Source organism: Zonotrichia leucophrys, chromosome 14 (genome assembly GCF_028769735.1).
Source record: "Zonotrichia leucophrys gambelii isolate GWCS_2022_RI chromosome 14, RI_Zleu_2.0, whole genome shotgun sequence".
In the NCBI taxonomy this organism is placed as follows: Eukaryota; Metazoa; Chordata; class Aves; order Passeriformes; family Passerellidae; genus Zonotrichia; species Zonotrichia leucophrys.
The window spans coordinates 8,159,536-8,185,875 of NC_088184.1; the positions used below are offsets into that span (position 1 = coordinate 8,159,536).

The following is a 26,340-nucleotide window of genomic DNA, read 5'->3' on the forward strand; positions in this document are numbered from 1 at the left end:
TTGGCCTGCCTGGAAAAGTCTCCTTAATAAATGTACTTGTGCTCCTAAGAGATCAAAAATGAGTTTAAGGACAGCTCTCAGCTCTTGACCTTGCTGTAATCCTTGCACATTCTGCTCTGGACACGTGGACATGTGGGCCCTGACCCATGAAGTAATTTATGACAATACAGTGGGAAAGTTGCATCATTTTGGGAGAGCTCCAAATGTGCTACAGTTCAGCACTCACTGTTCAGGGCTTCACCAGATCAGGGACACAGTGATTGCACCATTGAAGGGTGTATTTGATAAGGTCCTGGGGATTTTGAATGCTTGTGTTGAAATCGTGCTATAAAATAATTGGAAATTGAGTAATTTACTTTTTTCCCAGTGAATATTTAAAGAAAGTCAAAAGCGATGTTACAAAGTTTTAATGAGTGCATGTGGTGAGAATTTTGTTATCATAAAAGCTGTAGGGTTTATCAGCTGATACTGGGCTGCAGTTTTTCATTAGCCAAGGGCCTTTCAGGGTTTCATGGGATATGGCTGGAAAACATTCCAAACAAATGAATATTCCATTTTAAAAGAATAATGAGACATTGAGGGTTTTATAGACTCCAAAGTTTGCTAAACCAATATCTCTAATTAGATGGAGAAACTCTCTATAGAGGCTTTGCATCAACGGCAGCACACACAGCAAATGTTTTAAGCATTTACATATCAAACACTGCTGGCAGCATTTTGGCAGCAGTCCAGAGCTGTAGATAGTTTTAATCACATTTGTTCATTAATCCTTGGTGGAATTCTCTTATATGGTCTCTTTAGGATTTTCATTTAAGCATGTGCTGCTGCTTCTCAGCAGTGGGCTTATTTATTTATTTTATAAATATCATCTGAAGCCTTGAATTTATAGGAAATAGTATGTGGAGTGGCTCAGGAAGCAGACAGTGCAGTATATTCTATTTTCTCTCAGCAGATCTCCTTTGTAGCCAGGCATTTATGTACTCTCACTAGAAGAGGTTTATTCAGCAGTGTGCCATCCAAAAAAGACTTCCACTCTTTTCTGACTATGCAAGTCCCTTTCTTTTCCATAGGAAACAGAGTGGTTGAATGGGGAGCAGTAATTGAAAGCACAGCCAAGCTGAGTGTGTTGCTGATGGAATGTCCTGAGCATCACCCAGCACTGGCAGGGCCGAGGAGAGGAGCTGATGAGTGATCAGTGCCCGCAGCACCCAAAGGCAGGAGGCTGGCACTGGAATACTCAGGTGTGAATTCCCAGCCCAGCTCTGATCTCCAAGTGCTCCAGCAGCTGAGCTGCTGAGGCAATAGTTTTCTTCCATTATCTTGTTCCTCTGTTAAACCTGACTTGAAAGACAAAACAAACCATTTAAGACAACACTGTTGTAAAAGCAGAGGTATTAACTGTCACCCAGAGCCCTCCTCATGCAGTTGGCCTCTGAAATCATATCTGCTGTTCTCGTTTTTATGGTTTGTTTTATGAATGGCTGTTGTTCCAGGAATCAGCTTTGCTGAGAAGGGCCTGTCATGCTAATCCTTGTTCTGTGATGGATAGCAAGGGCTAAGTATAGCCTTCCCCTTTCTTTGCATTTGTAGATGGCAGACTTGTTGGGGTTTATTTTCTTACTTCAGCCTGGGTCAGGCTCTGCTGAGCTCCCCTTGTGCTAAATTGCCTTTGGAGGGGCAGGAGGACTTGGGAGCACCAGTAAGAGGGTCAGTCTCTCTATCCAGGGTCTGAAAGGTGAACACTGCAAATCTTTTCCCACATTCTTCTCATGCTGCTTTTGTGTGGTTGATCATCCTGCTATAAGTGTTCCAGGAGGAGGGTTTGTAGGTTTTGCTATTTTCTATTGAATAATTTGTCTGCTGCATCCTTTTGTAAGGTGATATGCCGTGCCCAGACGTGTGCAAACTCCCTGGTGGAGGGACCAGAGCAGGTCAGGATCCCTGTCTGGAGTGAGAGATGCTCTGAGTGCTGCTGTGCCCCAGCAGAAGCTTTCAGAGTGCGCTGGGTGCTGTGCAGGTGTGTGCAGCAAGTGGCAGAACCCCTTCCCTGTCTCCTGGGCTGCCCTCCTGCCTCCCCAGCTCCCCTGTGCCCTGCAGGGCCTGGGCAGCCAGGCTGAGCACAGAGGGATGGCCCCGGCAAGGAACAGCCAGGTGAGCAACTCTGCTGAAGGAATTCTCCTGCCGCAGGTGTGATGGCATGCCCTAACACTCTACAATATTCTTAATGAATATGAAATTAATAACTTACTGGAATCAGGGAGTTAAAGTATCATTGTAACAATTTATTGAAAACAAGGTAGCAGAATTTAAGGTGTTCAGTTCTTCCACTTTCAGGCTCTTCTCTGCACATCTGCATGTTTAGCTGCGTTTAGCCATATTAACCATTAATATCATGCTTAACTCTGAATAGGTGAGTTTGCCCCATAATTACAGCTTTTTTCTCTCTGCAGTCTTTTCCTTCTGTAGAAACAGCTCTTTCTTGGCAAAGAGCTGCTGGGGTTGCTGTAGGTCTGGGCTCTGTGGGGCTGTACCTTCACACAGTCACAGAGTCCTGGGAAAGGAAACTGTGGGCATGAGTCAGGCAGGAATGGGTGGAAACACCAAAGCTTTGGGCACTGGGAGAACTTGGAACAGTTTTGGCTTATCCCTTTCTGACTGTATGTTTTCCTTCATCATCCCTGCTTCAGAGGCCCTTCATTGCTGCTTCAAACCACATTAGCCTCCTTGCCCTATTCTCCCAAACACTTTTGCCTTTCTATTTCCTTTTTTGCCTGCTTTTGTAATCCTGCCTGCCTCTCCAGCACCCCTCACCAGACAGAGCTACTGCTGTGTTTGCTGCCACCACTGCTCACCATGGCCAGGGCTAATCCCCTCCCTGCACTAACTCCTCCTGTGAAGCAGCCCGCAGATTTGCCATTAGATAGCCCTAAGTTAATCAAGATGAATAATTAGTAAACTGAGAGCAGTTCTCTTTCCTTCATCTGATTCCTACACAGAATCAAACCATCTTGTTTCCATACCTGTATGCTGCCAAAAGATTCTGAACTTTTGATCTAACTTAGCCAAATTGTTATTAACTTGCATAGATTTTGACATATTAATAATCCCATTGAAGTCCTGCTATTCCCTACATCCTTCAAGTTGCCCATGTGTTAAAGTACCTTGCTGAATCAGAACATTTCTATTAGCCATCACTATCCTCCAAAAGTAATATCTCGATTTCCTTTTCTTGTATTCTCCAGAGGCTTTCATAATCTGTTTTCACAGCTGCAGACTGAGGGCATCTCTGCTCTTTGCTTGGATTAGTCACTGGGGTTGGAGGGTTTGCTAAACCCAGCAAGAGCAGCACTGCCTCTTGGCCATGGGGTCTGGTTGTGGTTGTGTGCAGGGACTGCTCTGCACAGACAATGCAAACACAGAGTCACTGCTTCTCCTCCAGCTGTTCATTTCAGTCCCCAGTGTATAGGCCATATTCTGAAATTATTGCCTTGCTCAGCAGGTACTTGCTGAGTGCCTGGTTTGCCTGCTCACACCCTGGGACACCTCAGTCCCAGGCCAGGGGCTAATCATGAGGAAACCCTGGTAGCAGACTTTGTTTGCTTTGGCAGTATCATCTGAATTTCCTTCTGGATAGAGGACTCACCTTTTACTCTCCCTTAGACCTGTAACTCTCATCTTGGCCTAACCCCAAGCAGGATCCCAGCCTGGGGCTCAGTCACTCCCCAGCTGAGCAGTGCCAGGGGCTGAGTCCCTTTTGCAGCCCAGCCCTGCCTGCCCATGTGAGTGCTGCCATCCCTGAGCCCAGCCCTGCAGGCCAGGCTGAGCTTTGCTGAGTGGGCACAGTGCCCTGTCACCCCTGTCACCCCTGCTGCAGGGGGGAGCTGTAGCACCTCACCAAGGTTCTGGAGAAGATGGGCCCCCCCATCCCAGCTGGCAGACCTGCCCTTGCTGAGCACCAAATCTGCACCAGAACTCAAACGTGCTTTGTTTCCCTTCACTCTTGTCATCTTCTCGTGGCAGCCCCCACACACACAAGCTTCTCCTCTCTTGAGTTCACTGCAGGATTCATTTTGCATTTCTCCCTGTGTGCTGCACACCTGAAATGCCCATTTTCTCTCAGCCTCTCTACACTCACACCATCCTCCTCCCTGACAGTGATACAGGTACCCAGCTGAGTAATCCTTCTCCCTGGTGCCTTGCCCTCCAAGTGGGTTTAACTGCAAAAGGAAAAAGCTGTGTGGATGCATCCGTCAGGCCCAGCCTCAGGCACCAACTGCAGAAGGGCTTTTTCCTCACTCTGTATTCGTGCTGTGTTACACTGGGGAAACTGATAGGAATGTGATATGTAATATCAATGTATTTATAATCAGTAGCATGAACTACCCTCCCTCTCTACATGACTTTATTTCCTTCTTAGGAAGGCTCTGTTGCACTTGTTACCTTCTGTTTTACTGTGATAGTTAGTGAAAGATTTTGTGCCAAATTTATGCTCCGTGAATTATCCCTGAAATTTGTGGAGCTACGGCAGAATTTAATTTGGCAGTGTGGAGTTGTTGTTTCTCCCAGTGATGTCTTCAGCTGAAAATCTCAGCTTTTGATTGCCTTACTTAGAGAAAAAGCAGGCCCATGTCTCCATCCTTGTCCAAAGGAGTGCCAGAGGCACTGGAAATAGCTGGTGCCAGAGGCATTTAGGAAATCTGCCCCTCAAGGCAAAGGTTTCTGAAAGGTGAGGAGGGTTTGAACAAATGCATTAACATCGATGGTGTGTTCAATACCTTTGATTTTCTCTTTAATGTCTTCTGATGGAATAAGTCAGAGGTGATGTGCAGCATCCTCATGATGTTGGGGCCAGAAGGAGCACTTTGAATGAAAGCTTAATAGAAATTCAGTGTGGTGCCATGCTGAGCATAGAATTGGTTGGCTGCATAAATCTAAATGTCAATTAACTAGAAAGTGTTACCAAATGGAACTATGATGTTTTAGTTCCATGTTGTCAACACATGAAATGAAGCACATTAATTGATAAGGAGTAAAACTCTGTATGAATTCATTAAAACAAAAAATTAAAAATATTCAAAGTAGGACCAAGATACCTCCAGTGTTTTGAAGAAGAGAGAAAAGGTCAATTATTGATTACTTTGAGAGCTAAGCATCATTTGAACATTTATAAAAATTACTTAAAAGCTGAGAGAGAAGCAATGTGTGTGGCAGCCCCAAGTCATGATACACTTGGTAGAGTACTGCTGAATAGCAAAATACAGGTTGGTGAGCAATCTAGAAAGGATGGTGTTTTATTGAGTGGTGTGGATTGTTACTTTGGTTGATTTGATTTTTATCCTGTAAGGAAATTAAAGCTCAAGCACTTCCAAACTTGATTATATTTCTAAAGATCATCTTTGCATGCCAGCTTTTGCCTAGAAAGTCACCCGAAGATGTCAGCCATTGAAACCATTTCATGTGGAAGCATTGCTAAGTAAATTCACTAAATGCCTATTCATCCCAGTAAGATGGAGAGTCACTGGAGCAGCAAATGTGAAAATCTGCACAGCTTACTATACAGAAAGCAGTTTCTGAGTTTGCCCATTGAGATGCAGAGTCTGGGCCTGGGAGGTGCTGCAGCTCACATGAGTAAAGGAGAAGGGTCTCAGGGCCCTGTCTGTCAGGATGCTTGATTGACAGATAATTCATTTGGTCTAGATAATATCAATGAGATTATGAAAATAGTTTATGTACTTGGCTGATAACATTTCCAGGTTGTTGCAGCCTGACCCCAGAAGTTAAACACATTTTGTGCAGTTAAGCACATTCAGGTTTAACTTGGTTTTCTGTGGCTTATAATAATGAAATGTTTTCAAAATACAGTAATATTGACAACTCCTTTATCTTGAGTCTTTCTGCTGCCAACTTCATTACAGACCATTGCTTAAATGGTGTTGTATCCATAAGGTTGTGGATTCAAATGCAATTCAGGAGATTAAGATCTTTTTAATCTGATTTATTCTGTTTTCCTAAAGATGCTGACCTAGTTAAATAGAGAATATTTTTGCTCCATTGTTAAAGAAAGAGAAGACCACAAAAACTGTCAAGTGTAAATACATTCTTGGACATGTCAGCTGAAATTTTGAAAATGCTGGTGTCAGATTGCCTGTCATACTAATTGGAATTAACCTTCCAAATTCCTTTGTTCCTGTTAATTATACTGCCTTTTTGACATCAAAATTCTCTGTGTTATGCATTCCAACCTTGGCCTCTTCTCTATTACACAATAAAAACAAATAAAGTGCCAACAGATACTGAACCAAACTCCCTAGGAAATATCTAGCGAAGCATGTAAAATGGAACTATCAGTGCAGTCATCTTGCAGCTGGATTTTCATACTTAAGAAGTGTTGAGCAGTATGACTTCATGCACACTCTGTTAGAGAGCTTAAAATACCTGCTAAGGGTTGATAAGAAATTTGTAAAGGTGTAATAAAGCTGTGCTTCCTTCCAAGTATGCTTTCCTGAACAGAGGGGGTCACTGAAGTTTAGCAGCAGGATGGAAGTTTTCTTTGGAACCACCTCCTTCAGAATCTGAGAATGGTCCCCAAATGAGAACAATGAATCTGTGAATGGTTCTGGATGCAGTGGTTTCACAGTGTAATTTGTGCCCCTTTTGTTCTTTCTCTCACAGGACAAACGATCAGCTCGTGGCATTCCTGTCCAGATACCGGGACATGAACTTCTTGAAATCCCATGGCAGGGACAATGCAAGGTGAGCTGGCCCTTTCTCACCTTCATTTAACCAGAGCACTGAGAATTATTGTATGGGGACAGTTTACAGTGTCACCTGACTGAAGAAATCCCTAATCCAGGGGAGAGAAGTTAATGAGGAGGAAACCCTTTTCTGATGGTTGTTTCTTGGACAGAGTGACTCCTTCCGAGAGTCAGAGGTGCTTTTGTGGGGAGAGAGGCTCTGAGCAGTCTGATCATCTGAGCATCCCCCTGTGGACTCAGCACAGATTGATGTTTTGTGAGCAAGTGGCAATTGCCCGCACCCCAGCACTGACCTGGTGGCCCCAGGTGAGCCAGGCTGGGTTATCTGAGCTCTGCAGCACTGCCTGTAGCAGGCACAGCCCTAGCTGTGGGAGCCTGCAGTGCCACTAAGAGTGAGGGTGGTGGCTGGAGCTGGTCACAGTCTACTAAAGTTTGGATCAAAAAAGTTCTTCACCCACCCTGCGCAGGTCTTGGAGAAGGAATGTGTTGTGTTTCCCACCACTCATCAGTAGTACTTGAACTTTCCATTGTGGTTTGGGGGAGCAGCAGAGACCAAACAACATCTTCCAAAGGCTTTAACAAGCTCTGCAGATGAAAGAAGTTTCCCATCTGACTGCAGTGGTCCTGTTTTCCTCTTTATTCATAGTTTTGCTGTTGCTCCTTTTTGCTGGTTTTGTACCATAACAGCAGTCCTGCTGCACTTCCAGCAACTCCATATGCTGAGCCCCAGTGGCCTTGCATCTAAAAATATTATTTTATTCTGCTTGGGTCACCAGGTCTTCCCTTTATTCTGTAAAATGTCAAGTGTACCCAGAGAATGTGACACACTGAGTCATGTGTTCAGCACTGCAGGGAGGCAGAATAACTCACAAGTCTCTCTCTCTTCTTGTCCATTCTTACTCTTGTCACCAGATTTATCAATTCTGTCATGTTCCTGTTTAAATTAAGTCCTCACGAGCATTCATCTTGTGCATGCACAAATTCTATAGCAGGTAGTAAAAAATAATCCTGTGAGGAGTCATATTTAAAGCCAAGTCAACAGTTTTCACAGGAGAGTCCCTGGTTGGGGAAATGCAGAGTGTCAGAGTGATTGGCAGACTCAGCTCTAGCTGGCAATAGTGATGGACAGCAGAGTTAGTGTAGAAAAGAGGAGAGAAAGAGCCAGGAAAATGCAGTTGGTCTCTTGCCTCCTTGCTCCTCTGGTGCTGCTGAGTCTTCTCAAATTCCCTGAGCTGGCAAAGGAAAATAACTAATGGGTTATGACACACCAACATCAGGCTGGTTCAAACATGCCAACTTCAACTGGATCAGAACAATTTAAATCAATTAAACACACTAAGCTGGTATTAATTTAATAATGAAATGAGCAAATGTGCCACTTGTCCTTCCATCACAGGAATAGCAAACTGATTTAGTAGTTCAATGGTTCTCTTTGTATAAACAACTAAATACCTTTTAGCTTATTACAACATGTCATTGTGTTATATTTTTTTTCCTGGATTTCTACCATAAATTCCCTGTGCATCAGGGAACATGATCTGGGACATGAGTGCAGATTTGCCATCCCTGTCTGCCATGGTTCCCTAATCCCTGAGTCCCATTAGTGCTCCCACTGCTGACCACTGGATGAATGGATCCTTTCACATCACCCCTTGGCACATCCTCAGATTTTCTGTCAGGGAGGTAGAGTGGCTTCCCTCCTCCTGCACAGCCCAGGCAGCTGCAGACACACTCAAGCCAGCAGCTGCAAACACCTCTGAGCAGTGTTGGTGTTGGGTAAAAATCCATTCCATTGTTTCCAAAAGCTGATCAAAAAGTAATTATCTCCTGTTTGTATTGTGGGTCAATTTCCAGCTCCACATCCACCTGTTGAGAGAGAAATATCTAAAGTGAAGATTTCTGGTCTGATATTTCATGTTTAGTGTTTGAGTGACTCAGTCTTGACTGAACTGGTCAGTGAACCCTCTTCTCTCCCATCTGACACAGTTCCTGACTTTCACTGAGTGCCCAGGTGTGTAGGCTGTGCTCACACCAGCCAGGTTTATCCCTGCAGTCACAGTGGGGAACTCCTCTGGGCTGAAATGCCTCCTGCCAGCTCAGGCAGGTGAGCCCCACCTGGGCTGTCACGCTGTGTCCTGCAGCCAGTGTCCCCAGGGAGCACAAGGTGTGCAGTGCTGCTGCTTTGCAATGTTCTCCCAACCTCTTGTGGCCTTTGCCTGGGGAATTTCCACAGCTAAACTCAGCGACTTGCTCATTGTGAGAATAAGGGATGGGTTTTTTTCCTACTAATTTTTCCAGTTTTTAAATTTTGCTCGTTGCTTTGTCCTGTCACAGCCCAGGGGAAAAGAAATACCCCATGAAGAGTATGGCATGGCCAAGAGCTTAGTAAGGTCTGGAAGAGAAGCAACAGCCTCGAGGGTTGGCAGCAAAAAGTTAAGAAAAGAAAAAAACAAAAGACAGCCTTTAGGACACAGGCCAGTGTCCATTTTATTGGGCAATAAAGCTCCCTTTGGATATCCTATCTCAAAACACACTGGAACAGAATTTTTTGTTTAAAATAACAAGTTGAAGCCACAATAAGGGAGAGGCCACTGGCCTGTACTGGCTGCTGCCCTGTGTACAATAATGATTTAGTTGGTCCAAGGTGTTTTTCTCAAAATATGGGAACTGCTAATACAGGAGCACAGCATCTAAACATAATTGAAAGCAATGTATAATCCTTGCTGATACTTTTAATTTTAATTTGTGGATGAATAATGGTACCTAATCAATAAGCTTTTCAAGTCTGCCTTGTAAACAACTGAAAACTCTTAATTTTAAGTCATCATAGTCTTTGGATCATACAACAGAGACAGATTAGAAGTGCCATCTCAAACCTGAAATGCTTGCACAGCTCAACTACAGTGTACTTTGCATTCAAGCCATGTTCACAATCAGTGCTTGTTTTACTGCCAAATAAGGAGAGAAATCAGGCTTCCTTTTATAGAGTTAAGTTTTCTTTTAGTTATGCCAAAGTCATGAAAAAGTGCATCACTGATTTTCCTTTAGTGGCTTCAGCAAAGAGAATGGACATGAAAATGGCTCCTTCACTCAGCTGGAAGCATTATTTCCTGACAGAGGTGGATGTATGAAATGAAATTGCACACAGTGGCTGGAGTTGTTACATAGTGCTTAGTGGGCAACACATTTCCTCCTATTTTCAGTGTCTTAGACTATTAAAAGCAAGTGAATAACCTGGTAGTTGTATAAGCTATTGCAATTTGGAATAGCAGAGGATTTTTTCTTTTTTGGCAGGAGCAGCACCTGGATGATTATAAAACATAAAGACAGTCAAATGTGACATCTTCAGTGGCAGGCAGGAGGAGGGGAGGGTTTGTATAGAAACCTTTCCTCAGCAGTCATTTGGGAAACACTGTAAACATGCTGAGAAGGCTGGATGCTGTTAGATCTTAGAGAAATCTTGAGCTCATAGGCAAAATACAAACAGCTAAAGAAAAGACCCTTAAAATTTTGGTATGTGTCCACATTTTCTTCTGCTGATTTTTTTCTCCTCATTACTGCTGCTTTTGAGTTGTGTTGTCCTGTTTCTGGGTTCCAGGTAATTTTAGAGGTGTTGGTGACCTGTATCAAAGGGCATCACAATCCCATCCCAGCTCTCAGAGGCTGCAGAAACCTCAGCTGCCAAAGGACTGGGGCAGGTTCCCAAACTCTGCACTGCTGGCACGCATCTGTTTCACCCCATTTCAGACATGCCTTTGTGCCTCAGTGGCACAGGCTGTTTGTTGGTGTGCTCTGCATGGCATTGATGGGGGTTTGGTGGTCAGTTAGAAAATGGATCTCACAGTAAACATTGCTGTGTATTGCACTGCTGAATTACCCAAGCACTGGGGGAAAGAATGGATTAATTGTCACTGCTGTTGGAATAGCCTAACCACATGTCCTAGCACTACTCACACTGCTGCTCATGTCACATATTTGGTGGTTCCTTTGGCACAAATCACCCTCAGCCTCATACTTTTTTGCTAAATTTTTCAGAACACTTGAGTATTCCGGAGCACATGGACTGAGATCTATTTTTTGCTTGGAAGTAGTTCAGCACAACAGTTGCATGAGAAGTGTAGTGACTGAAATAGCAACATGCATCTTCTCTGCAAAGAGGCTGCACTTTAAAAATTTAGACATTACAGCTAACTTTCAAATGTTCTTAGTGCTTTATGCTAAGCATTAGGGGAGCCATAAAGCCTTTACAGCTTCAGCTTGACAATTCACCTCCTTGTAGGGCTTTTATTTCTGCTCAGTTTTGGAAAACAGAGCTCTAAGCTGTCAGTGCAAAGAGAAACAAAAGCAGCCATATGTCTTGACGTGGGACTAAGCAGGATGTTCTTTGTTCTTAGAGTATACAGCAAGATCATCTGCTGGCTCAGGAACGTGCTTCAAGTGAGGAGGTTTGAAGTAGCAGCCATCCTTTATGGGGCAAGGACAGAATTAGGAAGGAGGTGGAAATTGAGACACTGGTAAAATAATCAGGAATCTTATTGCTATCTAAGAACATTGAGCAGCACACTTCATTTGCAGCCCTGTCATCTGAGGCATTTTATAAAAAGGTTATGACAGGAAACATCATTTGAAGCTGCACAGATGTTGTTGGCCCTGGTGTACCCAAAGGTCAGTGGCTGATTTCGTAGCTTGAAAACCTTTATAGAAGGGACTCACACTTGCCCTCAGTCACTAGAAAGGAGGTGAGAAGACAAGAAACCTTCCAGAGAAGACATTTATTGGAGACAAACAGATGGTAAAATGTCAGGTTTAATATCATTGAGTCTGTCTGTGGTGAGTTCATGCTGCATTCTGCATACTATAATTTGCAGTTTTGCTTATTTAATATAAAAAGAAACAGAAACATTTGAGTTGTGGCCTCCCTTATGGTGAGAGGAATCCATTTCATTTTTGATCTTCTAAAAGCTGTTTCAGTATTGCTTAAAAGATACTGTGTAAGTGAAGAGTGGGGTAAAGAAACCCACAGGAAAGTCTTTTAAAGTCTCTCTTGAGCTTTATGCTCCCAAGGAAATGCAAGGAATTGTTGACAAAACAAGGCAATTCCTAGTAGAGTCATTACTGCAAAAAATAGACTTTGCAAGTTTCCTACAACTAAAGAATTTCAGAGGGTTTTTCATTTTGCTCCCTGGCCTGCAACATTAAAATATTGAGAAACATTGAGGCTTTTTAACACTTTCTCTGAGAAAGAGACTTCTCCTTTGAAAGATAGAAAGTGGAAAGAAAAGCTTTTCAAAACCAGTGGAAGTTAATGTGTAGGAAAAGGCGGAGAAGAAGAAAGAATCATGAGAAATTTCTTCTAAAGAGAATGAAAAGATGTGCTAGGACTAAAGCATTAAATGGGTATTCTGGGAAGACTGCATATGAAAGAAGCAGAAACAAATTATATAGCATATGAGGTGCCTATTGTAAGCTTGAAAAGTCTAATCATGTCCATATAGAGATGGAATAATGACCAGATAAATGTGTGTATTCATCAGCTTTCAACAGCATCTCATGTGGAATACCCTAAGTGCCATGGCTGCTTGGCTTCCATAAAGATCTCACTGGTTGAGAAGAGACACATTGAACATAATATTTCAGGCTGAACTTGTGTCTTGAAAGAGATACTAAAATTGCTGTACCATTTTTTCTGCACTGTAAATGATCTAAACTTTCTATTGCCCAGCGTGTGTGGCAGCAGTAGTCTGCCCCAGGTTTAACTGCACTCTGAACATAAAAGTGTTTAACATACATTGAAAACATGGACTGCCAAAAAATCCTTCCAGTGGAGCTCCTTGTTCCCATCACTTGTGTCAGTGTGTCGGGGGGTAGGATGGTCAGGATGGACAGAGACCAGAGATCTCTGCAGCCAGGGCTGAAACTTGGGGTTTACTGCAAAGGGCCTGGGTGCAGGGCCCTGCTGGGATTTGGGGTTTATTGCAAAGGGCCTGGGTGCAGGGCCCTGCTGGGAGCTGCAGCCACAGCTCAGAGCAGGCCCCAGAGAAGAGAGGGGTAGAGAGGATGAGAGGGTGAGAGAGTAAGGGAGTAAAAACTGTAAGAGAGTAAAAGGGTAAGAGCTTAGAAGGGTAAGAGAGTAAAAGGGGTAGAGAGCAAGGTTCCTGTTACAATACAATAAATCTTCTTCTTTGTTGAATATTCTAATTCTCACTAACCAATCTAGTACAATATACAAGTCCTATAGCATTGACATACAGCCTATAAGAATCACTACATTACCACTCTGTGTTACATTTTAAACCCTAAAAACTCCTCTTTGGGCCCCTTCTGCCAAGCTGTAGGGTCTGCTCTGACCCTTGGGCCTGTCTGCAAGCAGAGGGAATTGTTTCATCAAAAGGGGATCACCTTCAGCTGGCCACACCATTGTTTTCCAGTTGTTCACTAACTGAGGTATCTCAAAGCTTGGTTTCATTTCAATCTCACTTATAGTTTCTATATTCTCAAAATCTTTTGCCAGGCAATCATATTTATAAGGCTTTCCTGTTTCATCTTCCCCAGCAACTTGCACTTCAGCTTCTGCCACAGAAACTCCAGGAGCATTTCTGAGCTCTGCCTCCCTTTTGGTGGCTGTGTCACCTGGGTGTCCTGCTCTGAAGCCCATCCCTGTGCTCCAGGGGCAGCTGTGCCCTGCCCTGCACACCCACCCTGCCCATGGCTCTGCTGTGGCCCATGCAGGGATACAGGTGACAAACACTCATCACATTGAGAGTGACATTTCCTTGTGTTCCTTGGTAACTCCTGAGCGTTTAGCACAGTGGGCAAAACTGCTAAAAGCATTTCAATTTGTGTGCTTATTTGGGTTTTGCTCCTGAAATAAGCCCAATCAATAAATAAGCCCAATCTTACTAGAGCAGATTCAGTCAAGAGAGAAATCCTTTCTGATATTGTTGATGTTTTTTTCTGCATTGTCATTAAAGCTTTGGGGGATTGTTGAGATAGTAATGTGTTTATTTTATGTGTTTCCCTTACCCTGAGTAAGGGAATTAACAAAAGATAAGAATTCTCCTCTTGTAACATTTTTGACCTCATAGCAATTGCATTTAGGATGTCACAGTTAAAGCACATTGAAAAGCAAGTTACAATTATTCTTTCTCTTCCATCATTTCTGTCTGTACTGAGAGTTATTTTCAAGGCTTTTTGAAACAGCAGGAATTGTTTGTTCTATGCTTTCCACACGATGCCTGTCACACTGGGTAGAAATCTTCCTCATCTTGACAGACTAAGTAGGTGCTATTTCTGTTTGACACTGTTCCCCTTTTCAAGCTTCACCTCCATTTTGGGAGTGGGAGATCAGCCCTGGAGGCTTTCAGCATGACAGGAAGGTCTCAGGAAACACACTGCAACATCCTAGCCTCAGAAAAACAGATGAATAGCTGGTACCATATAGACATTGTGTTTACATAGCCAATTGTAAATTATTTCAGTTGTAAATATTGTTTTACCCTTGGTAGAATAGAGTTACTCATGGAAATGGAGTGAAATCAGAGTCAGCTGGACTCAGCATACTCAGTGAGGCCAGGATTTCTGCCCTGAGCAGGCAGGGAATGATTCTGCCCTCCACAGGTTGGGGATTCATCAATCTGCTTATTATAAAGAATTTTTCAGCGCCTGGTTTATGGAGATGTGTGGTAGCCTAGAGATTGCTCACAAATTACTTCTTGCAACTGCTACACTCAAATTGTCAAATTATTGTTCAGTGCTTTCTAGCTGGTCACCTAAACTGCAAATTACTGTTTTGTGCTTCCCAACTGATTGACTCTGGTCAGTGTTTCCAGGGTGGCTGTGCAAACACTGCTGGCAAGTGACTCTCACATTTCTCATCTGTAAAAATATTTACTTGACTTTTTGCACTGAAATGGACTTTCTTCCTCAAATTCTTATCTAAAGACAATGAAAAGAGGAGCAGATAAAGTCAAAGCATGCACATCTTGTCCACATACACTCAGGGAAGCATGGACATGATGCTAGTGGAGCTCCTGGCTCTACGGTTTCTTACTTTGACATTGACATTGGTTTTTGACTTGTGAGGAATTGTTTTGCTGTTACAAAAGTTACAAAACTTTTATTCGTAGTTCTTATTCTTAAATCCTGAATAATGATGCTGAGGCCCTGGGTAGGTGCACCTGGTTAACAGTGAAATGTCAATGGGAGGTTCTTTAGGCAAGAGGCCAGAAACAGGAAACATTTAGGAAGAAACGTTTTCACCATAAAAAATATATTCTTTCCAGAAAAAACCTTTTAGTGATAAAATTACTGGTAAATGGCATTTAGCAATCTGAAAGCCTCTGATACTTTAGGAAGTTTTACTCATTCATAAACTTCAGGAAAAAGAAAACAGCAAACTCTCTGACTTACTGTGCAAGTACAGCATTCAGGAGCAGGGGTCTCTACAAGTTGCTGTGGTTTGCACTGTCCTTTGGAAAAAAATTTGAAAAAGGACGATATTTGATTGTGACATTTTTGCTGATAGAGTAACTGTGTGTCAGTATTTATTAGCAGTTAGAACATATCATAAGAGCTGAGCTCTGTTTATACTCATGTTGTAGGAGTATGTGCTACACAAGTTACAAATGCTTTATGTGTTATACAATCCTAGAATCCTGTCTGAAATGCATTTATAAATATTTAAATAAACTGCAAAGTAAGAGGAGTTCCCTGAGCTGGATTGCAATCATGAGCTGCCTGGACTGACATTACACTCAGTGACAGACCAGGTGCTGCAGGCAGTGGGGTTTTCTTAGCAAAGTGTGAAAATGACTCTGGAACTGTGAGGCTGCATCCACACACAGGGCACAGGGGCACCTTTCATGTGTGTCAGTGTCTGATTGCTGAGCTCAGGTGCTGACACACCTTCTTAATACCCTGTGTTTCCTCCTTACTTTTGAGTGTAATCACGGGCCCTTAAAACTGGAGGCTCTTTAGGAAGAATTAAAGTTGATAAGGGGAAGCATAAAATGTCTTAGATTGAGTGTTCTATGAAATAAGGCTTTTCTTAATCCTAGTCTTTTTTAAATTCTATTTTCTCCTGGTTGACTCTTTTCCTATCATTGTTGTTTTCCTCCTGTTGTTTTCGTTTGGATTAGGAGAAAGGCCAGTTGTCTTCAGCTGATGATAATCTCTGCTGTATTTGGCCAACCATGCCTTGCTTCAGTGGGATGTCATTGTTCTGGCCAGTGCATTTGCAGCTGGCAGAGGTATCCCAGTCTTACCTGATGTTCAGGGTGACAGGAAACACCTGAATTTTTCCACATTGACTAAGATTAAGGAAATGCTATTACTAAGCCTTTTTCTTTTCCCCTACTTTTAATTTGGGAGTTATCTGCAAGCAGTTTTGTGAGACCAAAGAGAGAAAGACAAGGGGGAAAACCATCTTTTTTTTGCATTTCATTGCTCTTTATGAAGCTTGGCCTGGCTTCATAAAATTTACTGATTTGGTATTCCCTTGAGCATAACCAGAAACTTACGAAATACAGCATGAGACTAGAAACAAATCAGTAGGGTCATGCTTTTGCCCTCCATCTCCCTCTCTTTCTTTTCAGAGGTGGCTGCAATCATTCTTGGATGGCTAGTCAAGAATCTTTATGAACTCTTTGTCGTGTCCAAGAGGTTTTCATTTCTTGGAAAGGCCTATGTGGCATACAAATACCCCTCTCCCTTTCTCTCAGGCAGTATTCAATATGCTTAGAGTAAGTTCTTGCCTGCCTGAGTGCCAAAATTGCTATTGCTGGAGTATCTGGGAGCATCAGTCATCCTAGCAGAGAGCCTGGAGGGACAAAAGGGAGCCTCACCCACATTTCCCTTTGGTTGCTGTTCAGCTCTCTGTGCCAGCTCCTCTCCTATTTCACTTCCAGCAGACCTGAAATACACTTGGTCCCCTTGGCTGCCAAGGAACATAAATGAGCAGCAAGGCATCACCCAGTGGAGAGCTGTGTTCACAGCCCCTTGGACACATCTTTGCTTCGTAGGCCACAGAAATGATTTGCTTTGCTAATAATTGCACATTTGCCTTATTCCAGTGAGGTGTTGTGAGTGTGTGTGAAGAGGCTCAGTAAGGGTGATCCTTCTGAAAAACACCTCTTCAGCTGTTATGTGTCTGACACCTGGTGTGATGTTTCTAGGAGGGTTTCAAGAAGTGCAAGCCAAAGGGTCATTTCTTGGGAGATCTCTAAAGGCATTGCAGCTCTTTAGCTGGGCTGTGCTGCCTTGCTGGAGGGTAAGTGATTGGAGAGTACATTTACTCTCTTCTAGTAACCCAGTTGTATAAGATTTGGGGGCTGAGGTTTGTTTTGAAAACAATTGTACTTCCAGGAATTGGCTTATTTCACTCCATATCCTGAGATGTGCTTTTCCAAGCCATTAGCTAAAAAAAAAACCCATAGAACTGTGCACATATAGAAAAAAAAGAGCCTGTCAACTACTTTGGGAACCATGAAGCTGTGAGTCAGGATTTGCTGGGGCCTTCTCATCTGGAGCGTGGTCATGCTCCTCTGCTGCCAAGTTCAGAAAAAAGGCTGAAGCTGTTACAGTACCAGGGAGCTGGAGCTGGATCATGTCACACTGGCTGAGGCAGTTTCTATGTAGAGTAGTTTTTGCTGTATCCAGGTGGTTCATTTTGTTTGAGGTTTCTATTGCAGTCAAAGAACCTTCCATTCAAAAAGGAGAGTAAAGAGTGATAAATTGGTAGAGATAGCAGTTGAAAGAAATTACTTCATGGAAAAGAACTTTATGTTCCTATTTAAATATAGTCGATAAAGTTCTGTTATTTTCTTAAAATAATTAACTCTAATGAGCATTTAGTTTTGAAGAGAAATAAATAAATGACCAAACTTTCAGGCACATTAATATTTGATTTGGAGATAACTGCATAAATATTGAATTTGAAGATTACATTCCAGAGCACTGCATTAAAATTGCAAGACTTTTCTATTATCCTTCATAATGGAACATGAAATTAGAAACTTGTTCATGGAAAGAAAAATTTCTCGACTCTCATTTACGCGTTTTCAGCACTGTTGTGTTAACAGAGGAGCTCTTCTCACACTGTGAAAAGAGACATAGCTATCAGTAGGACATAGACCCTGGAGTCATTTACGGTCCTTTTGAAAATTAATATGCACCATTTCATAATTGCATCTCAGTTCTTTGATTGGTATAGAACAGAACTTGAACCAGGGATTTGGCCTATGGGGTTAATGCTCATGTTTCCAGATGCAGGACTCCAGATAGCTCTGGTGTTTGTTGTTCCTTAACTTTTATTCTTTTCCCTTACCTTTAGTAGCATGTGTTTGAGGACTACTAAAATGTCATCTTGGCTTGCTGATCCTGAAATGCCCTGACACAGCTATGTGGGTTCAGGAAGGGAAGGCTCTTGCCACAGCGGTTGTTATCCTGCAGGTGCTGCACCCAGAGGGGTCTGGGGGCTGTGGGTTGCTCTGGTGTATGGTCAGTGAGCATTTGTTACTGCTCAGGACATGTGGGATGTGCCCAGTGCTCACATCCAGCCAGGGTGGATGGTGCTTACCCCTCCTTAGTGCTAATTCACAGCTGCCCTGCTTCTCCTTCGGGGAAACCATTCCCAAATGGAATAACAAACAGAAACCTGGATCAGACAGCCTCAAAAGATCAGTGGGCATTCAGTCCAAAGCATTTTCAAACACAGATTGATTTCCCAGCTTTCTTCTTTTATATTGGTTTCAAATAATTCATTTCCATAACTTTGCAGTTCTGCAGGTGCTCCTCTTATTCATGGTTCAGCAATAACAAAACATTGCTCCCCAGAGACCTGAAAATGGAGCAAACTTGCTCATTCTACAGCAAAGACCTATACAATGGTATTTTTTCTTTATTGACTATATCCCTGTAGAAAAATTAATGACATAATAGCATAGGAGAAAATTGGTCATTTTACCTTTATGTACATTTTTCTGTTTTTTAAAAACTGAATTTATTTAGCGAGAGAAGAATGTGTTTAGCTCCTGTTCATGTTGCAGTTCTTCTGTGGTGGTTTGTTCAGTTAATGAACATTATGGACTTTCCTGCCCTAGAGCTCTGTCACCTGCACAGCCTTAGGACAGCAGAAGGTGTGAATGATGTTTAAAAGCAATATGTTGATCTTTGCCTCTGTAACAGAACATATAACTGATTAATCATTTATTAAACCTCTCTACATTACTTATGAGTAGAACAGAAATATAAACAAGTGACCTTTTGATCCTTTTTTGTTCGCGAAAGTAGCTTTTTATTTATAAATCTCCCGGTGATAGCAAACTACAAATTAACATGTAGTGGCTGCTCTTGCATTCCCTCAGGTTTATCAGAAAGCAGGGGCTGGACCGGCTGTTCCTGGAGTGCGACACGCACATGTGGCGCCTGGGGGACCGCAAGATCCCAGAGGGAATCACTGTGGATGGCGGCTCGGACTGGTTCCTCCTCAACAGGAAGTTTGTGGAATATGTCACTTTTTCCAATGATGACCTGGTGACAAAGATGAAGAGGTTTTACTCCTACACGCTGCTTCCTGCCGAGGTATGTGAATGCAAAGAATCCTCTCTGTGCTCAAACCTGCAATGTTTGTGCTTGTCCCAAAGATCTGACCAAAATCAGAGGGGCTTTCACCTGATGTCACTGGGCTTTGGACCATCCCACAGTGGGTAATGAAAATTTTACTTCTATAATGAGTAAGCCCTTTAGGGACAGAACTTCTGCAGCTGTTTATTGCCTTGTTTGTTTGTGGGACTTTTTTGCAAGAAGTGGCTTTGTTTTGTACTTCTAAGCCTATTAATCTGTTACTGAACAACCAAAATCCAGCTGCCCTTTGCTTGCAAATTGTTCCCGCACAAAGCTTTTGAAGGATATTAGAGATGGCGAATTGTCTTCATAAGTAGCTTTCCTTGCTATTATCCAGCACTTTTCTTTAAAAATATAAACCCTGCAAACAAAGGTTTATTGTTCTGTTCAAAACTCAGCCAGAAGGCACAGTCACAAATCATTTAGATCACTCAGGAGTCGCTCTGGCTGCAAGTGATGCAGAAGGGGAGTGCACAGCAGTGTGGGGCTTTGCCTGGCATGCAGCAATGTGCCAGCAATGTGTGCTATCTGCAGGGAGGGCACAGAGCTGTGGCTGGCAGCCTGTGCTACACCTGCCCCAGCAGGTACACTGCTCCCCTGGCTTGCCAGCCTCTGCTCCACATCCTGCAGCCCCAGGAAGAGCTGATGACTGCCTCTAAACCCATAACTGCCTTGGTTCCTGAACATTTTGAGGGATGGATGACACCAGTCTTGCAAATCTTGCTTGTTAGCTTCTGGTGGAGCACAGCAATTGTTATCTTTTGGTAGAGGTTTATTATTCCCCACACATGTGGCATAATCTTCTTTTAATCCCATTTCTGTTAAAAATCACCTTTTTCTCTACTCTGATAACCTTTTCATCCATTATCTAGAGAAATTCCTGTATTGCTATAAAAGGACACAGGGCAATGGGTAATTGGGTAGGGTTTTTTTTCCCCTCTCGCTTGAATGAGAATGGATGCCTTTATGGGTTTAACCAAACAGTTCAAGCATAAAATCCATATTCACTGGGCTGTCATTTAACATTAAAAAGGGTAGGGGGATTATTTGGGGGCCAGCCATGCTAATGTTATGCTGGTTATTTATAGATCTTACTATTGCTGATTTTAAAGAGAAGTCACTGCTCCAAAAATGGTCTCTTGCAGGGCTAAAATTCATGGTATTCCATAGCTTTTTTCTACAAGGTTTTCTTTGCAAGACACATAGCTGGTTTTGTAAAATGGCCCTGCCTTCACTGACCTGTTAACCTGCTGTATCAGTCCCCTTTACACATGGTTTATGTAATAGCTGTTATTATGATGATATAATTAGGATTGCCCAATAGGAATTCCATGCTGCCATGAGTCAGCAAATAAAGACTTACGATTTCAGACATAAATGCAGGAGGCAGAATGTTCTTTTGGTGCCTAGAGTGAGCTGCGTGTTTCAGAACAAAGCCACTCAACAAGCAATGCATTTCAGAGTGCTGGAGATAGACACCCACATAAGAGCTGTCTGAGACTGTGTTTTTATCAGAGTAACCAGGGTGATAGTGCAGTTTTGACAATTGTTTTGGGAAACAACTTGAAATATGCCATTAGTACATTGTTCAGAAAAATAGTCCTAAATCTGTTAGACCAGGGAGCAACTTAAAGAAAGGAAATAATGGGCATTTCTTAGAATTGCTCACACAGCTGAAATAAAAATAAAATGATTGCTGGTACTGGTGCCTTTCCTGGAGTCCTTTGGGCTGCCAGTGCCCAAAGCTGGTCATTGTAGGAGTGCAATTATTCTGTGCCAGGTTATTGGAGCAAGACCTCAGCTGTGTGTTCTTACAGTTTGGTTGGGTCTTTGGAGTGCTGTGATTTTTCCATGCTCTGTGGAATACAGGCACACAGAGTGTGTTTCATACGTGGCAAAACAACAGAGCTTGTTAATGCTGTCATTTCAAACTAAAATAGGTCACCTGCAGTAGGTTTGGGCCCATGAGCTGAAGTGAAGGAGAAAATGGAAGTTTGAGGAGCTAAATATGGTGCTGTGCTCTGTGTTTGCTGCAGTCCTTCTTTCACACCGTGCTGGAGAACAGCCCGTTCTGTGACTCCATGGTGGACAACAACCTGCGCATCACCAACTGGAACAGGAAGCTGGGCTGCAAGTGCCAGTACAAGCACATCGTTGACTGGTGTGGCTGCTCACCCAATGACTTCAAACCAGCAGACTTCCACCGCTTCCAGGTAACTGAACTTACCTGCAGAGAGGCTCTTCCCCCTGTACTGGGCTGGAGAGCTGGCTGAATGCATGGCTGCAGCAGGGAGAGGGAAGGGAAGCTTTTCCTCCATCAGGCAGGTGGAGAAAGAGATGTGAGGAAGCTCTGATCTTAATTTCAGGAGAATGAAAGATAATTTCTCCTATGTTTTGGCCCTGGAGACATATCACTGCATGGTAAGGTCACAGAGGAACTCTTTGGATTCCTTGGCATTGGTATTTGGCTGTGCTGGAAAGGAGAGAAGCTTGACGCATCTCTGACTGTACCACTATTACTTGGTAACTCTTGTGAGTTCATTGCAAAAGGTTTTCTCCAATGTTCCAACTCAGGTGCTTTCATCATTTCACAACACTCCTGGCTTTCAGCTTTAAGCAGTGTTTATCATCTTTACAAAAAGCTTAGAAGTTGATCAGTGTGTGTGCTAGAGACTTACACAGCACAAGGCAAATCCATTTTTGTTATTATATTCATCAGCACGATAATATTAAAGTTTATCTCATGATTTTGGGAGACTTAGTCATGAGGTTTTGATCACCCAGGTTTGGCAGGACTGTCTTGAAAGGTTTGCTCAGTTCCGTGGTGATAGTTTCCTCAAGGCAGACATGAGAGCGAGTCCTGTGCTCCGGGGTGCACTCTGTCTTGAGGCTGTATCCAGCCTGTGCACCCTCTATTGAGAATGAACAGCCGCTTGTTTCAAGGTCACCACATTTGCAATTCCATCCCTCCAGCTCCTCGGGATTCCCTGCATAAAGCATGTTTGTTCAGGCTCTGTGTGGGATGGGGAATGTGTTACCCTACAGCACAAAAATGATGACTGCTCTGAAACAGAGATCTTTTCTTTGCTGTAATGTGCTGTCTACCAGGCAGGCTTGAAGTCAGTGACACAGGCATTCACAAAAAGAGCAAATGAGATGTTATCTAAAGGAAGCTCTGCTGTCCTAAACACCAATTGCAGGGAATTCTCCAGCACAGAATAAATGGCAAATTTAAAAACTCCTGTCAGACTACAGAGCCTGACCTGCTCCAGGCTGTGAACCCACAATGATATTTCAGAAAACAATCAGGTAAACTGAGCTGGAAAGGACAGTTCAAAATTAGAATAGATGAAAAGGCAGCTTCTGACACGTTCTGGTGAGAGAGCCCCTCATATGAGCCCACAGCACCAGAAGGCTGGGGCTTGCTGTTCCCACGGAGGCACAAAAAGAGCCGAGACCACAAAGCCCACAGCATGCGCCATCTCAGAGCAAAACTGAGCATCCTCAAAAGAACTTTCCAACCATCCGGGAGACCTCTTGAACTCCTTGGCACCTCAGGACCCATGCTCAAATATGAGCAAGGCAAAACAAAGACTTTTTGAAAGCTAATGGTATTTGAGTAGCATATAAAGCAGTTATATGCCCAAGATTGTGTCAAGAGCTGAGAAAAAATCTGGGCAGGACCACTCAGAAGTGGAGAAACCTCAGCCACAAATGGCACCTCTCCCAGAGACCTCTTATCACCTCCTGGCAGCAAATCCATACACAGAAAATGCTGCTCTGCCTCTTCTGAGCCTCACTGCCACAGTCCACTTTGCTCCCTGCAAAAAACACATACCAGTGCTGCCCTGTCTCCAGGCTAACTCGGGGGATTGGAGAGCATTCCCCAGCCCTCCTCCACTTGGAGAGCCTTCCTGAGCCAGGCAGCACAGGGTGCCTGTTGTTCTGAAGGGGTTTTTGTTGAGTAATTATGTAGTTTTTAGCTGAATCTTAACATCACCCCTAACGACGAATGGTCCCAAAGGTGATGTTTTAAGTCATCTTTGCCCATGGAGAAAAACAGTTCATGTCCTCAACTCCAACCCATTGCTTACGACAAAGTTTCATGTCTGAAAATGGGAACTCAGTGTCTATTGTCACAATGGGCCCCTGGCTGGGTAATAATTATCATAGACTCCATGATACACAGAAGGCTGTTTAATAATCTCTTTATTAAGAAACCTATTGCTCTTGTAGACAGTTAAATACAGCTGGACCTAATTGGTCCTCCAGTCCAAACACCATCACCATTGGCTAATTAAGAAACCACCCTTTGGTAAACAAATCTCCATAACACATTCCACATGTGCACAATACCAGGTGCAGCGAGTTGAGATAAGAATTGTTTCTCATTCTTCTCTCTGATCTTCTCACAGCCTTTGTGAAAGTTGTGTTTCTCTCTGTGGCCACAAGTGACTTTGTCCTGTCCTGTCCCAACAGCAGACTGCCAGGCCAACTTTCTTTGCCCGCAAGTTTGAGGCGGTGGTGAACCAGGAGATCATTGGGCAGCTGGACTATTTCCTGTACGGGAATTACCCGCCGGGCACGCCGGGGCTGCGCTCCTACTGGGAGAACGTGTACGAGGAGCCCGACGGGCCGGGCGCCCTCAGCGACGTGGCCCTCACCATGTTCCACTCCTTCTCCCGCCTGGGCCTGCGCAGGGCCGAGAGCTCCTTCCACGCTGCTGGGGACAACAGCTGCAGGTCAGTGCTGCCCTGCTGCTCCAGGGGACGCAGGGAGGCTCTGGGGGCTCGTTCTGCTCGGCTGTGCTGGCTGGAGCCTACGGCCACGAGCACAGCCAGGCAGCTGCAAGTGCGCAGCGCTGATCTCCAGGAGTATTTATGGCCGTAATAAAGCGTTGGTTATTCCGGGTTGACATTATGTGACCTGTTTGCTGCACTTTTAAGGAGCTCCTCTCCAGCCTGATGAAGACTGACAGGATCCAGTTGGGCAGTGCTACCCCCACTGCTGCGTTTCCCTTGATTAATTTCAGCAAGTGTATTATAGCCTCAGCTCCTAAACCCTCCGTGTGATTGCCGCAGAGGTCATGTTCACCTCTATTATGCTTACCAGAAGCAGAGGACAGGATTTCAGAACAAATCTGAACACAGGCAGGTTAATGGTCCTTGCTTGTTTGTTCCCCTGGGAGCACACATGGAGTGCAAAGAGCTTGCTTGGCTCAGTTGGCCTGCTTGGTGCAGCTCTCTGTGCCAAAAGTGCTGCAAATGGTAAGATCTATTAGCATCAAATATATAAAATATACGTATGTGTTTATATATCTATATAAATAGGTAGTTATATTTATCTCAAATGAAATTCCTTATTCTTTAAAAGGAAATTAACCCTATATTCTAGATTCCTTTTCACCTCTAAGCCTGGCTAAGAAGAATTCAGTCTAAAAGGGATTTGAAGGAAGAATTCCTGAAGTTAGACTTGCATAGAAAAGCTCTCGTAATGGTAGATGTTTGTTGCCTGCAAACACATCTGGAGCTGTTTAGATTCAAAGCAGAGATGGTTCTTCTTTTTAAGTCTTACTTTACCATCTCTTAATTCCATCTTCAGAATGTGTTTCTGGAGCCTGCCCATTTCTATCCTAATAGAAAACACATAGAGCCTAAGTCAGCAAACACTCCATGTGCTCTGATGGATGCACATTGCCCATGTTGTGTTCTCAAGAGGGAACCAAATGTGCCTTGACCTTCCTAAATTAGTCATGGAAGTGCTGAGCAATGCCCCATTTAGAAAGATGTGGCAATAAGTGCTTCAGATTCCTATTAGACTTTTGTCAGTGAAGGTTACCAGTGCAAAGCAATAAAAGATCAATAACAATTAGATAGAAATAATCACTAGTAGCATGCCTTCCTTGTATGAAATAAAGGCAGACCTGAGGAAGTCCTGGGTCATTTGTCCTGCAGACTGAAGCCAGCAAAGAGGATGGGGACTATGTATAACCAGTACTGAAATAATTTTACAATTACTTTTGTTCTCAGTCCTTTTGCCAGTATTCTGGTGCTGATTTATATCAATTATCACTTTTGTTTCTGAGGAACTTTCCATTGCATAGAAACTCAAGGTGCTTTTCAAGCTTGCTCAGATTATAGATAGGAACACCATGACTCTAGCTGTCTCCAGGATAAAGCACAGCTCCTTCAGCAGGCTGGAGCCTCCTGAAACAGTGCAAGGAGGAATTGCAAACAGTGATACAGAGGGGAGGCTTTGTTTTGATACCTACCTGAGCCCCCTCAAGACACTGTGAGTCAGCATCCAGTTCAGATCAGAGAAACATGGCTTATCTTCAGGTTTATGATTCACATCTCCTCTCTTCTGATCCTGTGCTGTCCTTCTGGGTGTTTGCACCTATACCTTTCCTCTTTCCCCCTCGTGGTTTTGCATGTCTGTCATGCAGTAATGGCAGGATGGGTTTGGGTTGAGCTCCTCGACAGTGCTCCCTTTGCTGTGGGGCTGAGCACAGCCCAGGCTGGCTGGTCCTGTGCCTGCAGCACCCCAGCTCATGCTGGAGGAAAGCAGCTCCTGCCTTGGCTCCCCCTTGGAGTCAGGCCCATGCTGCCGCCCACAGCAGCCCAGGAGATGCTTTTAGAGCAGCTGCCTTGCACACTTCCCTGACCAGGGCCATCCCACAGCCTCAGAAAGCTGTTCCCCCTCAGACTGCTCGGGTACCAAAGGAGATGGACTGTCAGCATCTTCCGTGGGAGCAACATTCATGTGTGATTGCGATTTAATTCATTTTTTCCATCCCTAGGCATTTTTACTCTCTGCTGCCAAGAGGCAATTTACTCAGTCTATTTCAGGGATATTGTAAATATTTGCTGCTGCACACATATAAAACAGGAGGTCTTAGTACTGGGAACAGAAGTCAGATTGTTGCTGGTGTTGGCTGTGTAGCTTTGCAGTGGTTTTGCTTGGT

At 43.6% G+C, this 26,340-nt stretch overlaps 1 protein-coding gene across 8 annotated transcripts in view; it reads left to right on the forward strand.

The window, feature by feature from the left end:
• The window catches only part of XYLT1 (xylosyltransferase 1), a 174,979-nt gene that overhangs the window by 126,533 nt on the left and 22,106 nt on the right, over positions 1-26,340 (forward strand). For 6 of the 8 annotated variants that reach the window (XM_064725398.1, XM_064725400.1, XM_064725403.1 and 3 more), the window contains 4 exons: positions 6,673-6,753; positions 19,118-19,334; positions 21,413-21,589; positions 23,856-24,118. In XM_064725398.1, coding sequence (XP_064581468.1) covers positions 6,673-6,753; positions 19,118-19,334; positions 21,413-21,589; positions 23,856-24,118 — 738 coding nt within the window. The remainder of the gene's footprint in view (positions 1-6,672; positions 6,754-19,117; positions 19,335-21,412; positions 21,590-23,855; positions 24,119-26,340) is intronic. The other 2 variants (XM_064725399.1, XM_064725401.1) reach the window with 1 other exon arrangement.